This window comes from Phyllobates terribilis, unplaced genomic scaffold (assembly GCF_046119375.1).
Source record: "Phyllobates terribilis strain yellow unplaced genomic scaffold, ASM4611937v1 Scaffold_2__4_contigs__length_985480577, whole genome shotgun sequence".
In the NCBI taxonomy this organism is placed as follows: domain Eukaryota; kingdom Metazoa; phylum Chordata; class Amphibia; order Anura; family Dendrobatidae; genus Phyllobates; species Phyllobates terribilis.
The window spans coordinates 441478459-441494154 of record NW_027362762.1 but is presented as its reverse complement, the minus strand read 5'-3'; the positions used below and the strand labels follow the sequence as shown (position 1 = coordinate 441494154).

The window sequence follows — 15696 nt, the reverse complement described above, 5'->3', positions numbered from 1 at the left end:
AATTGATGGGACTAACAGGGATAGTTGGTTATCTATTCATTTGTGTGTGTGTGTCTGTGTTTTTAAAGTATGACAAGATTGCTCACTGACAAAGCTATTTTCAGAAGCACTGGTCACACTGTTTCTCCTCTGATCGCTCACTGACAGAAGATCAGAGGACAAACAGTCCCGGGAAAGTTTGTTACTACAATAAACTTTCCCAGAGATTGGGGTCATTGGCTAGCATGACTGTGACGTCATGAGGACCTGTATCAAATCAAGTCTCGATGAAGCCAGGGGTCACAGCTAGCGTTCCAGGTGCTTGCAGGTATGTGGGGATCCAGATCTTTGCAAGACCGCTGACCGTAGACAAACGTCGGCGCTGCACCGCCCGGTTTATCTACAGTTGGGAAATGCTTAATAGCTACACTAGTGTGATTGTCCACAATAATAGTTTAAACAAAATCCACGCTTGTTCAAGACCGTGTCTGGTGTTGCAGCACAAAAAAAAAAAAAAAGACAAAACCACATAATTTCTGGAAAGAGTTTATTGCAGATCAGGTTTGTACAAACAAGGAGAGAGGATGTACAGGTCAATGAACAAAATCTGAGCAGCCAGCTCCAAAAAACAAACTAGACATCATAGAGTAACGTCCATATCAAGAAGCCAATCACTGGCTTGTGTTTGACGTTGTTGAAGTGTATAAAGACACTTAACTGTTAATTACTGATATTTCCAGGTCATCTTCTTTGTGCCATGTAAAACCTAACAAGCCAATTAAGGCCTGGGCTACACTGCAACTTTCTGTAGCACTACTGATTGATTTCAGCTACAGCTGCAGTCTGCAGCAATACATGGAGTTGTATGCATTTGGGTGGACTGCAGCGGCCATGTATAGTAAAAAAAAATCAATCAGTAGTGCTACAATAAACATCATGGTGTACTCCAGGCCCAATGGTGAGGGTTTATTGGAGTGTGCAGTCCTTGCGGGGATTTCCCAATTTGCAGCAAGTGGCAAGGCTACATCGCGCTATGCCTGTACTGGCAGAACTGTCATTATTCAGTTTTCCCTTCTTCCTTTTGTTTTTGAAATTTCTGCTGGACAACTCGGAGGGTGGTGAAGAAATTCCCCATGAAGTGGACAAGGAATGGCATTCCACACATAATAACCTGCAAGTAAGAGTGACATCAGGATCACAACACATTAGGAGACCTGGAATCTGAAGGTGGATTGGTCCATTGCTCTCTCTTGTATGGAAGTACAGAGATAGAGCAGTTAATATAAAAGTCCTGACAAGCATACATATATAAAATTCTGCACCAAATATTGAATAAAGTGTACTCCTTATTTTACAAATAAATCATTCATTAAGTTTTAACTATATACAGTGGGGAAAATAAGTATTTGATACACTGCCGATTTTGCAAGTTTTCCCACCTACAAAGAATGGAGAGGTGTGTAATTTTTATCATAGGTACACTTCAACTATGAGAGACAGAATAAAAAAAAATAATTAAAAAAAAAAAATCAAGAAAATCACATTGTATGATTTTTACATAATTAATTTGCATTTTATAGCATGAAATAAGTATTTGATCACATACCAACCAGCAAGAATTCTGGCTCTCACAGACCTGTTAGTTATTCTTTAAGAAGCCCTCCTACTCTGTACTCATTACCTGTATTAACTGCACTTGTTTGAACTCATTACCTGTATAAAAGACACCTGTCCACACAATCACACTCCAACCTCTCCACCATGGCTAAGAATAAAGAGCTGTCTAAGGACACCAGGGAAAAAAAATTGTAGACCTGCACAAGGCTGGGATGGGCTACAGGACAATAGGAAAGCAGCTTGATGAAAAGGCAACAACTGTAGGCGCAATTATTAAAAAATGGAAGAAGAACAAGATGGCTGTCAATCTTCCTCGGCCTGGGGCTCCATGCAAGATCTAGCCTCGTGAAGTAAGGATGATTCTGAGAAAAGTCAGGAATCAGCCCAGAACTACATGTGAGGACCTGGTCAATGACCTGAAGAGAGCTGGGACCACAGTCTCAAACATTACCGTTAGTAACACCCTACACCGTCATAAATGAAAATCCTGCAGGGCACGCATGGTCACCTGCTCACGCTAGCACATGTCCAGGCCCGTTTGAAGTTCTCCAATGACCATCTGGATGATCCAGAGGAAGCATGGGAGAAGGTCATGTGGTCAGATGAGACCAAAATAGAACTTTTTGGTATCAACTCCACTCGCTGTGTTTGGAGAAAGAGGAAGGATGAGTACAACTCCAAGAACACCATCCCAACCATAAAGCATGTTATCTGCAAAGAGGACAAGACGACTGCACCGTATTCAACGGAGGATGCATGGGGTCATGTATCGCAAGATTTTAGCCAGCAACCTCCTTCCCTCAAGACAGAAAAATCGAATTATAATGTCCATAAAAAAATCTCCATTTTATTGAATAAAAATACAATATATAGGCAATTATACACATATGTTAAAGTTATTCATGATAAGCAGCTCAGATCAGGTGTTACAATGTGACAGCCCCCCGAAGAAGCCAATGCGAAACGCACGTTAGGGCTGCTGCGGTGGTGTCCCACAGTGGTGGTGTACTGTGGGTAAGAGTCTGTTCTAAGACTGCTGCGATCCATGTTATGTAGGATTTAATGTTTTGTATTGAATAAGGACATATCAATGGCTATGATTGAATACTCTGAGTACTTGCACTTTAAATTGAATACTTTAATTACATGTGCTCTCCCCAAACCAGGTTTGTATGTACCTGTGGGTACCATACATTGTAACACCTGATCTGAGCTGCTTATCATGAATAACTTTAATATATGTGTATAATTGCCTATATATTGTATTTTGATTCAATAAAAATGGAGATTTTTTATGGACATTATACTCCGGTGTTTAGGTTTTATTGCTTATATATGGAGTGTCCACAATTTTGAATAGTAGTGGCCCTGATACAGATAATATAGATAGGTAAATATGACCCAATGCCTATTATGTATTCTGTTCGATGGATATTGTTTCAAGCTCCTTCCCTCAGTAAGAGCATTGAATATGGGTCGCGGCTGGGTCTTCCAGCATGACAATGACCCGAAACACACAACCAGGGAAACTAAGGAGTGGCTCTATAAGAAGAATTTGAAGGTCCTGGAGTGGCCTAGCCAGTCTCCAGACTTGAACCAAATAGAAAATCTTTGGAGGGAGCAGAAACTAAATGTTATCCAGCAACAGCCCCGAAATCTGAAAGATCTGGAGAAGATCTGTATGGAGGAGTGGGCCAAAATCCCTGCTGTGTGCAAACTTGGTCAAGAACTACAGGAAACATCTGACCTCTTTAATGGCAAACAAAGGTTTCTATACCAAATGTTAGGTTCTGTTTTTCTATTGTATCCAATACTTATTTCATGTAATAAAATGTATTTTTTAGATTCTGTCTCTCACAGTTGAAGTGTACCTACAATAAAAATTACAGACCTCCCCATTCTTGGTAGGTGGGAAAACGTGCAAAATCGGCAGTGTATCAAATACTTATTATCCACATTGTATGTACAATGCACTAAAGGTAGTAGCAAAGAATAGCAAGCACATAGACAAAAATGCATTATTTGAGTTGAAAACCAGATAGTAAATTTCCCATGCTACGATAACAAAGGAAGACTGAAGTACATTGAAAATGTGTCTTGTGATAAAATTACAGAAGGCTTCACTTATAAGAGACATGGGTATAAAGCAGCAGCGGAAGCTTACACACTTCGGGATAATAAGACATAGGTAGTAGGGTACGTTACCTGCCATTCCTTGCACTCTGGATGCCTGGCTAGTTGAAACAGGGTAACAGCGTTATAGAGCTGCCAGAACTGCAATAAAAACACAGCATGGCCATTACAACCAGCATAGCCTTGTATCTCTACCACTGGTTCAGAGGCACAGCAGACATTAAATCAATTTTTGTACCACTATAAAAAAATGGAAACCTATTATATGCGATTCCCTGGGCACAATAGAGGACCATTACACAAGATTTTTTTGTGGCCCCTATAATTTCCATTAAGAACTCCATGGAGACTTATACAAAACTCAAGGCATGGCAGTAACTATCAGGATAACAGACAAAAGATTTTACGGGGCTCTGAAGCCTGTGATACAATGTGGAAAATACATATTGTCATAAATGCAATGGTAAAATAGGACCGCTATTCATAGGTGCCTGGTAGTGACGACAACTCTCATCAGCGTTGCTAGCTCACGTTGTAGTCAGCAAGACCCTGTGGCTCTGATGAGTGTTGTCATCAGTACCTGGCAACTGTGAACAGCGGTCACTTTACTGCTATTCACAGTCACTGGAGCCAGATTCGGGGAACGTGGACTAAATCGGAGCTTCATAGGAAGATTTTTGGTAATAATTTGGTGAACGAGGTGACAGTCTCTTGTTTTTATTTTTGTCTTTTTAGGTTTTTCAGGTATCAATTTCTGGACTACACCGGATTCAGTGGATTACTGCGGATCTGCATGGGATTTTTTATTTTTTTTTTTCAAAAAATTCATGAATGAGGGACAGTGTGTGGGAATCTATTCAAATAAAGTGTTTTTTTTTTCTGTGTGCGTTTTTATTTTTGATTACCGGGTTAGTAATGGAGGTGTTTTGTAGACACCTCCCCATTACTAACCCCAGGGCTTGATGCCAGCTGTGATTTTTGACAAATCGCATCTATCAACCCCATAAACCATTACCCCGATTGCCACCGCACCCAGGCAATCGGGAAGAACTGAGGCCAAGCGCCTGAGTTGGCGCATCTAATGTGATGTGCCAATTCTTGGGTGCCTGCAGGCTTGTATTTTTAGGCTGAGAAGGAATCAATAACTATGGACCTTCCCAGCCTGATAATATAAGCCCACAGCTGTCTGCTTTATCTTGGCTTGTTATAAAAATAGGAGGGATCTTACATAATTTTTTTTAATTATTTACTTCTTTAACCCCTTTACCTCCCAAGGTGGTTTGCATGTTAATGACCAGGCCAATTTTTTTTTTCTTTTTTTAATAGGTTAAATAAGGCAAAACACCCTTTAGGCTATGTGCCCACAATGCAGAAATGTTCAGGATTTTTTCCTGAGCGTTTCTGCATCTCCCTGGCAGAAAGAAACGCATGCGGATTGTATATGCGGATTGTACATGCGTTCTTCCTGCCAGGGACATGCGAAAATGAAGCGTTCTTCACTTGCATTTCCGCATGCGGGTTGACAAGCGCTTTCCAAGCGATTTTAGCATCACTTGGAAAGTGCTTGACAACTCGGTCACACTATATAAATCCATGCAAACGGCATGGATTTATATAGTGTAACCTGAGAGAATGTCAAAAAGAAAAAATGTATACTTACTGTCCGATGGCTCCCGGTGTCCTGCTTCCATCCGTTCTCCCTTGCCGGCAGCGGTAACTAAAGGACCCGTCACATGACTGAAGTCAGCGCAGGTCCTTCATTCCATCGCGAAGTGCCGGGAAGCAAGGAGGAGCGCAGCGCGGGCCGCCAGAAGATGTATGTATGTATGTATGTATGTATGTATGTATATATATATTTATATTTATTTTTTTTTTACAGCTTTTTTAATGGTACCTGGGTGTGGATGAGACTCTCCTCTCCTCTACCCCCCATACCATCCGCACATTAGAACGCGCCAATTACGCAAGTACAGATGCAGTCTTGCAGAATTGGCGCGTTCTAATGCAAGTCAATGGCGGTGAAAACACAGCACTTCCGCAAAATAATTGGTAGTGCTGCATTTTTTTTCTGCAATGATAATCCGCAGCGGAAATTTCCGCAGCATGTGCACAGCACATGCGGATTATCATTGGGGGACATGGCAGGCCTTCTATCATGCATTTTTTAAGCGTTTCTGCAGCGTTTTTGCCGCTGCGGAAACGCTTAAAAAACGCATCGTGGGCACACAGCCTTAGTGCGACATGAAAGGCACTAAAATGGTGCAAGTGTATTATATGGAGGGGGCTTATGATCTATCTATTTTGAGGGTTCTGGCTGTGAATTTACTGTACTGGCTGATGAAATTTCAGGTTTCCTTTGAGATGTTTGCGTAAAAATCAGGCGGTTTGTGTGCCGTTCGATTTTCTTCTCGCATCTATAGACTTGCATTGGCGAGTCTCCTCCGATATACGCCGTCAATCGCAGCATGGTGTGATTTTTTTCCTCAGTCCAATTAGAGCTGAGGAAAAACTTTCAGATGAGCACTGACTCATTTAATAACATTGGTTAGAGAGCAATGCGATGTTTTCTCGCATTGCACTCGTCCGATTTATATGCTCGTGTGAGCGAGCCCTAACTTTCCAACTATGCATACCTACTGGATAGCAGCATTTGGTTTAAGCCTCATTCAGACTTCACTGATTATTCTCCCAAGTGAAAACATATACAGTTGTTCTTCGGTGTCTTGAATCCAAGTGTCATCAGTGTTTACTCTGTGTTTCAGTTATTATCAGTGATTTTCATATGAAAAAAAAATTATAAAGAAATTGCAAATCTCCTATTCATTGCAATGTTAAGAGAAAAAAAATTAAAAGCTTTCTCCTTTTTGACAGACCCATGGGTCCCATAGACTTGCATTGCCGATCTTGACCCTTGGTACAAAATTGGACATGTCTTGTTTTTTGTTTTTGTTTTTTTTTAAAAACGGACCACTCATTCCGAGGGAAAAAAAACTGAACATATCAACAGCCCTATAGACTATCATAGATAAAAGTGCTCTCTGTGAAAAAACAGGGATAGCACTCGTACAAGAAAAACTGATATGAACGGACGTCTGAATGAGGCCGAACGGGTATGCGATTTAACTGTGAAAATCACAGATACAACACATATGTGACTCATTGACGTCTGAGGCCTTCGTACAAAACTATAAAAAACAGATTTCACAAATCAAATAAGTAATGATGAGTGTACACTTACTTGGCCAAAGAAGAGGAATGGTAAGAGAAAGGTCAATCCCCTCCACATCCACGACTGAAACCCCTCTGAAACATGTAAATCATTCAAGCAGATTATAAATAGTTAATCATAGAGAGAAGTGTAAGAATTTCTGCAAAATGTGAATGCGTCCCTAAAGATGCAGAATTAAAACTAACAAAACAATAAAATGATATACTACTAAAACTTTTCATGTCAAGGCGGTCATAGATCAAGCAATGTAATGAATTCATATAGAATTTAGTGCGAATGTCCCAAATTCTTGCAAACAATCCCGGCAATTTTGTGCATGACCCGATTCCAAACGAGTCGGCGTTTATGAAAACCCTTCGAGAAGTGGGTGCTACCCTTGGCCCCTATATTACTGACCAAAATGTTGGCAAGTATGAAGTCAGTGTTTAATGATGGGAAAAGCCACAGAGAAGAGCAGTGTAATATTTTTTTTTCTCCTTTTAACTTCAGAGCAGATTTATAAAAGTCACAGTTACTGCACAAAATAATATCCGTTTAACCGCTTAAGAACCAGGCCTATTTGGGCCTCAAAGACCAAACTTTTTTTTTTTTTTTTTTGCTTTTTCTTAATCCCATTCCCAGTGTAGTGTCATTGTTTTTTCCATTTTCATTTTTCTGACAACATACATTTGTGACGGATTGTTTATTTAAGGATTCATTTATTTTCAGGATGAATTGTATTTTTCAAATACCTTTTTGAGTTCCATTTTATTAATTCTGGGGGATTTGAGTAGAAAACAGCAAATCTGATATTTATTTTGCGTCATAAATGTTGCATTCACCGTTCGGCTTAGATAACATGCTATATTAATACAATTACATTGATACCAAAACACATACTTTTTGTGTTTTGCTACTTTTTTTTTCATGTAAAATAAATTTTTCGTTTCTGTGTCGCTATTTTCTGACAAATATAACTTTTTTCAATAACAAAGCTGTGTTAGAGCTTATTTTTTGAAAAATGAACTGAAGTTTTCATAGGTACATTTTGATTGCTTTTTATTCCTTTTTTAAAGAAGGGGAATAAACAAAAAAAAAAACAACTGCAATTTAACTATACTTTTTGCAGTTTTTTTTTTCCTGGGGTTTCCTGTGCAGTATAACTGACATGTTAACTTTATTTTGTGGGTCAGTACAAATTACGGCAATTCATATATTTTTCTTCAGGTTTTACTAATTTTGCACACTGAAAAACACTTTCAAAACATTATGTTCCTACAATCAAAAATGCCTAATTTATATTTTTCAAAAGACGCTGTGTGCTTGTTTTTTTGTGAAACAAGCTGCACTTTTTATGTGTACCATATTGGGGTTGTTAAGATTTTTTGAACGACTTTTATTCCAAAAATATCAATTCTGGCATTGGTTTTTATGATTTAATTTTTTTTTTCCTGGGTTCAAACGTGAGAGGTTAAATAATTTGGAAATTAAATAGGAGAAGTCGTTACAGGTGCAGTGATACCGGTGATGTGCATTTTTTTCCTTTTTAGGTTTTTACATTATAAATCATTTTTAATGGGAATATTGTTTATTTTTTTAACATTTTCTTATTTACTTGAATTTAAAGGACTTCGATCACATATATATTACACCGCACATACGTATAATACACCACAATACAAAAGTATCAGCAAAATGCAGGATTTAATACAAGTAGTAAGATAGCAGCCATGGGGTCATTGTTAGGCTCTTGGGTCATAGCAACTCATCAAAAGGTGTGATTTTTTTTGTCAGGGTTTGTAGGTGTTCTTAATACCCTTAAAATTCAGGGTCAATAGGAACTATCAGATTCAAATGAAGTTTTGGGTGTACTAAAGGATGTAAGATTTATTTTGTGTAAGTCAATATTTGTATATAAATTAATAATATTATTGGTGCATTGATAATATTCTTTCAGAAGCTTTTACATACCCACGGTCAAATCCATGTTATGCCTCTCCCCAAGAGCACGCAATCTATACAAACAGCCACTTTGGTAGTAGTACTGCAGGAATTGAACAAAACCTATTGAAAAAAAGGGATAATAAAATTGTCTCAGGCAGATGAATTTTTACAGACTAATAATTTTAGAGATGCAGCATACGTACTTTGGTACATGGAGAAAGAAAGGAATTGGTTTCTGAACATCTGGTACATTAATCCATCTGGCCTAAAAAAATATATAGAAAAATAAATCAAAGATGCAGGCTTTGATATGCGCTTGTCGATTAATTCAGTGAAAAATAGAAGGACAAAAGATAATTCTTTCAAAACTTATGAAGGAATGCATGTATGCTTCAGGGTTGTCCTCTGCACTTTGTTTAGAATAATGCTGAAAAACAACATCAGGTCCAACCTTGTATTGCTTTAAAGGGATTTTCTGTATTTTAGAAAGATTTTCAGTGAGGAGCTATGCTGATAAAAGAAAAGAAGACATTCTCCGCTGGACCAGAAGAGATGATATTGTGACATGATATTTGTGATGTCAGTCACCAATGTAGCCACCGATTGGCGGCTGGGACAGGACAGGTGACTGGTGGAAAGGAGGCCCGAGAAAGTTGGAGTGGCAGCGCTGAAGCAGGGAATGAGTTCCCAGGTGAATAAAGCTTCTCTTATCAGCATGCAATTTAAAAAAAAAAAAAAAACTTCAGAAAACCCAGTTAAACCTACATTAGATTAATCAATAGGCTGTGCACCCTGGTGAGGACTCAGTGACACTGTATGGTGTGCAAGTGCTCCTTTATACATACTACGTTGTGTTCCTTTTAATTTACTGTTTGGATGGTGTGCCATTAGAAATCCCGACCAGTGTGTTTATTTCTATGTCTCTTCTAGAATGAAATACCTGTTAAGTCAGGGATGTCAAACTCAAACACAGTGGGCCAAAATTAAAAACTTGGACAAAGTCGCGGGTCAACCAGTATACAGAATAGTGGGCCCCACACAGCCCTCCATACAGAATAGTGGACCCCACACAGCCCTCCATACAGAATAGTGGACCCCACACAGCCCTCCATACAGAATAGTGGACCCCACACAGCCCTCCATACAGAATAGTGGGTCCCACACAGCCCTCCATACATAGCCCTCCATACAGAATAGTGGGCCCCACACAGCCCTCCATACAGAATAGTGGGCCCCACACAGCCCTCCATACAGAATAGTGGGCCCCACACAGCCCTCCATACATAGCCCTCCATACTTTAAACAGGCTCTTTGTCTCCCTGCAGACTCATCTTTGATTTGGTCTGTAGAGATAAAACAGCTGATAGGAAGTCAGAAAATTACAGATAAAAAAAGGGTACAGACTCTCCCATTGGACCATCAGAATAAGCTCATTGATGGATTCTCAGTTAATTCATTCTGCAGCCAGAAATATAGAATGCAATACACAGATTATAGAAGACAATTGGTGCAAAATGTTTAATTAAAACACAATTACAACATTTTTTTTAGGCAGAAAAAAAAATGCATTTAAGAAATAAAAAGTATTGTCTTAAAAAAGGTGGACAACCTGTATGGCACAATCTATCTGGGTGCTGTACTACTGTTATTACGATCTTTGGAAAGTAAAGCCCATTTCTGGGCCTTGCCAGCGGTAGAAGTGCCTAACAGTTCATTATTAATGATGGACGATGCACTCTTCATTAACATATATAAATGGTAAACTTTAATATGTTTTTGCTATTAGAACTCACCAGGTCAGCATAACCCCTGACAGAAAGGTGGACACGTAATGGTTCAGGACCCACCAGCCTTTAATTCTGCAGAAAAAAATAAAACAAAAACACAAAATAAATTTGATGTTTGCCCGGAAAAAGTGATTACCTGACCACTGAGACCAATAAATGGCCACCATGGTGAGGTGCACAATACATAAAGCATGGTAATTGCTCACTGTAGGCCGGTGATGAAACATAGCATGGACATTAGGTCACAAACAGTAAAAGATTCAACAGGTTTACACATTGCAATATTGCTGTGGGGCCAAGTTTTTTTTAACTTATACAATACCTTTGATGGCTGAAGCAATTAAAGGCAATGTGACAGCAGGATTTCAGCCCCCAAACTATTTATATGTGCATGTAGCTCTTTCAAAGACTGCCCTGCGTGATTTTAGGCAAAGGAGCCATCAGTCAAGCAGGAGGAGGCTGTGCTGGGTGGGGAATAGAGCTGGAGTGACAGAGGCTTCAGATCTACAAATAGATCTTCAGCCTCATTTGCATATCAATGCAAACGCTGATTTCTCAGTAACAGATGAACAGACTGGCCATGTAAAGGTATTGCTGGACTCTTCTTTGAAAGACTTACATTTGCATATAAATAATTTGGTGTGACAGATTCTCTCTGAGCACCAGTTTACGCCCCATAAAAATGAAAAAGGTACACCAAGCCATGGTGTGTTGATATAAATGTTATTTATACAGCATCATAAGATCTTGACAAAGTGTGGCAGCATGTGACACAGCCGTAGACTATTTGGTCAGATCCTGTGACTGCACCCTTAATTAACGAGATTTATTGCAGCTTATGATGATCTTAGGACTCTTAATAATATTATTTGGGAATTATATTCAGTGCATTGCTGAGTAAATAATGAAACATTTTAAAGGGGATGTTAAAGAAGGCATACCTTTAATTTTAGTAACTGAACAATAGATATGGTAAATACTAAATGCTGGCAAGTCCTTAAAGGGAACCTGTCACTGTGCAGTCCAATCGACAGGCACAATGTTATAAAATAAGTGGAGCTGAGCAGATTGATATATAGTTTTGTGAGAAAAGATGCAGTATAACCGGAGTTTAAATCATTTAAACCTCTGCTCTTTCTGAGATTTTCAGTGTGCATATAGAGATAGCTGTCAGTCACTGATCGGACCGTCCACTGGACGGAAAATCCCAGAAAGAGCAGAGGTTTAAATGATTTAAACTCAGGTTATACAGAATCTTTTCTCACAAAACTATATATCAATCTGTTTGGCTCCCCCTGCTCTATAACATGGTGCCTGCAGATTCCCTGACAGGTTCCCTTTAAGCAGCGATCGTGAAGAAATATTATTTACTCCATGCACATACATATAGATTTTGATGTATGGATATAAACACTGGCTTCTACCACGGCAGCCATAATACCCTAGACCACCAAGTGCAGAACAAATGTCATGATTGTGCATAGTGTCACACAAAGTTCAGTTCTTTGCAGGAAATAGGTCATCAGAAAACGACCTATTGTTCCAATAAGGTTTTTATGCTGAATGTATTTCTCTTCTATATTAAAAAAAAATAAATCAAAATCTTGTTTTTACACTGGCTACCAAGTGTAATATTAGACATACTTTATGTTCTGTACATGGACAGTCTGCAATAAACTGGTTCTGACTCATTGATTTTTGTTTTGTTATAGGAGAACTTGCTTTCATCTGGGTTATTGTGAAGCAAGGGGGAGGAGGAGAGTTCTGACAAGGCTTATTCGGAATGGTAGATCCTCTGTTATCTACTATAATTAGAGGTGTTATTGTTCATTGTGATCCTACCTGTGATGATAATGAGCCTACTGAAAAGTTTTCTGGACAGAACAGGAAGTGTAAGTCTAGGATGAAGTTTAGTAGCCAGTGTGAAAATTGCAAAATTTCTAATATATGTCTTTTTTTTTTAAAAATATATAAGTTGTGATATGGAAAGTTGAAAAAAATTGTAGAGATCTGTTTAAAAATATACATTTGACATCAAAACCTGTTTAAAATTTTACTACATTTTCTGATGACAAACGTCCTTTAAACGCCATTTATTCATTTTCTTTAATCCCTATAACAAAATGGAGTTACAATTTTTTCTCATGCAAGTTCAGATAACATAATATAAAGGAAATGAAATATCAAATCAATTTTCACAAGTGTAGATTCTAGAATAAAGAAAAAAAAAGAAAAAAAAGCAACTGACCTCGACCCGTTGTTAATTAAAATGCTTTCACGGATGGTAAGGGTGCAGTAATACCAAACCAGAAGGAAGTTAAATATGGCGTCTGTCACCCTGAAAGGAAATAAAAATGAATGTTAAACTGATGAACTACAGCCAGTAGATGGAAGGCAGAGTTCTGGGGCGCATGGAGGGTCTCAGTCTGATAGCTCCAGTACCCGTTTACATGTACCATATACCTACCTGGAGTTCAGAAGAAAACGACAGACAAAGGACAGGACAAACAGAATCATTGTAAGGTACAACTTGAACTTCTCATATTCATCTTTGTAAGCAAATCTGACAAAGAAAAATAAAAACATTTACTGTACACAAGTACCCAGTAAACGGACTGATGACCGCTGAAGTCACAGTGAAGTCTATGGGTGTCTTAGGGACCAAGAAGCGGTACTGAGGTCAGAAAAATTCTAGGGCCAGCTTTGTTCGGCAACTGGTGGGGGCCTCTTGATTCACTGACACTAAGGATATAAACTCATATCATGTCTCTATAAGAAGTCTACCTATGTGGTTCAAAGTGCGTATACTACAAGATGACGGGGTCCCTTTAAAGTTATGTCCAAAAATGCTATTTGCATGCAGGCATAGGGTATTTGTCTGCAAGTAAATAGTGATACAATCAATGCGTCTGTCCTACTGGAGCAGCGGCTAAAGGGAGAAAACACTAAATTACTTATCGGTAATGTGATTTTCCTGAGCCCATGACAGCACCAAAACGAGAGAGGGGATAAGCCCTTCAAGGACAGGAAACCTACAGAATAAAAGGGCGGCGCCTCTCCACCACTTCAGTTGTTTACGGAGCATGAGAGGACACTACTTAAAAGTTATATACCCCATGACTTTTCCTTCTACACACCGCGTGAATCAAACACCATGAAGGAAATGAAGTGATCACCCTCTACCGGTGACGGGGGGGAATATAAGGGTGCTGTCATGGGCTCAGGAAAATCACATTACCAGTAAGTAATTTAGTGTTTTCCTATAACCCATGACAGCACCACAAGAAATTTACAGAGAAACTTTAAGGTTTGGGTGGGACCACAGCCTGTGGAACCGTTTTCCTAAAGGAAAGGACAGCAGAAGATCCAAGATCAAGCCTATAGTGTCTATAGAAGGTGTAAGGTGAAGACTGAATCGCAACCTTACATATTGCCTGATGGGGACATCTGCTTTCTTATTGTTCTGCCGCTGTTTTAACAAGGTTCCCGCTCAAGGACAGGAAACCAAACTAAGGTGGTGGAGAGGCGCCATCCTTTTATTCTGTAGGTTTCCTGTCGTTCCCCTCTCTCGTTGTGGTGCTGTCATGGGTGATAGGAAAATTACCTTATTTCCTCCCTGAAGTTGCGCGCTTAAAGTCAACAAAGCTGTGAAGGGGTAATAGTCACTGCTCACTATGCAGTGAGCACACTGTAATCAGTCCCCTTTATAGAGTGCGTGTGTGTGCAGTGAGTTTATGCAAGTGTGTGTAGAGCAGGCTGTCAATCTTAGTGCTGGGTAGTGTTTACAGCGCGCTCACTTTATAGTGAGCAGTGACTGTAATAGCTTCCTACACTGCCACATAAATGAACTGAAAGCAAGCGACTACAAGAAGTATGCAAGTTCAATTCTCTCTGTAACCACTGCTCCAGTAGGGCATGCAGGCAGGAGTTTAGCGCCATTTACCTGCAGATTCATTCTATATCTGCAAGCAAATAGCATTTTTGTTCCCTTTAATAGTCCAGTGAAAACAGACAGGCCCCTAGGTAAGAATGTTTACTTACTTAGCCTGCTTGCTCAGGAGGGTGACATTCACGTTTCCCAACACCAGACTCAAGTACAATCTGAAAAAGACAATTTGACAAAAGTACGTCTTCTAGTCAGTACATCTGCTCCTCAAGTATGAAACATTGTGTATGGAGAGAGATCTAGTGCGCTCTCATCTCTAACTTTGGAACATGATGGGAAATTATTCAGATGTTCTAGATCAGGACACTGCTTTTAACCATGTAAACAGGGTTATTCCCATCTTATTACAGGATAGGTAGGAAATGTAGGGACCCAACACCGAAATATCTGACTCTGCTGGCACCAGAACAATGAGAAAAATAATTATTTTTCTCCTGTTGATCTCATTATAGAATGGGTACAAGTAGGGTGACAAAGTGTCATATCTACCTACAACATCAAATAAAACCAGTCCATGCCCATCCTAGTGTGAATTATACACCCTAGCACTTTAACCATCAGTTGCTCTTTACCGTATAATTCTATCACCAATAGACAAAGCACTTATGTCTCCAATATGCTAATTTACATGGATTGAGGCATTCCATTAAACCTCTGCCGATTTGCTTTATACAAGTTGCTTGGTGGTCCTTTACTGGACTGTTTACACTGGCTGATGAAACAGCAATAGAAGCGGAACAATGGCTAATATGATCATTTTGTCCCATATGGTCTCATTTTGTCGGCAGCACATCCTATTTACATGTGGTGATGTGCTGCCGATATTGAATTTTACGCATGTGTGCAAAATGCTCGTTTGTCAGGTGACTGTTGGCCTCAGTAAACGTTCCGAAAATTGGGAAAGAGCATTCTTCTGAGAACTCATTTACTAACTCATCTAAATAGGCCATATCTGACATTATTCCCGTTTTTTCTCCCTCGGCTCTGATCGCTTCGGGTCTCTACATTACAATTATATTAGTAATTATAATGAATAGTTATATTCCATATACTCAATGTAGTGCACAGAAAGCTAGACAACA

At 39.2% G+C, this 15696-nt stretch overlaps 1 protein-coding gene across 2 annotated transcripts in view; it reads right to left on the bottom strand.

Moving 5' to 3' along the window:
* Window positions 1-509: 509 nt before the first annotated feature.
* TMEM120A (transmembrane protein 120A) overlaps window positions 510-15696 on the bottom strand; it is a 48574-nt gene continuing 33387 nt past the window's right edge. For both annotated transcript variants that reach the window (XM_073665437.1, XM_073665438.1), the window contains exons 4-12: window positions 14710-14769; window positions 13136-13231; window positions 12917-13006; window positions 10675-10740; window positions 9085-9146; window positions 8909-9001; window positions 6968-7032; window positions 3802-3870; window positions 510-1150 (exon numbers count right to left, since the gene is read on the bottom strand). In XM_073665437.1, the coding sequence (XP_073521538.1) occupies window positions 1037-1150; window positions 3802-3870; window positions 6968-7032; window positions 8909-9001; window positions 9085-9146; window positions 10675-10740; window positions 12917-13006; window positions 13136-13231; window positions 14710-14769 (715 nt within the window). In that variant the 3' untranslated portion in view covers window positions 510-1036. The remainder of the gene's footprint in view (window positions 1151-3801; window positions 3871-6967; window positions 7033-8908; window positions 9002-9084; window positions 9147-10674; window positions 10741-12916; window positions 13007-13135; window positions 13232-14709; window positions 14770-15696) is intronic.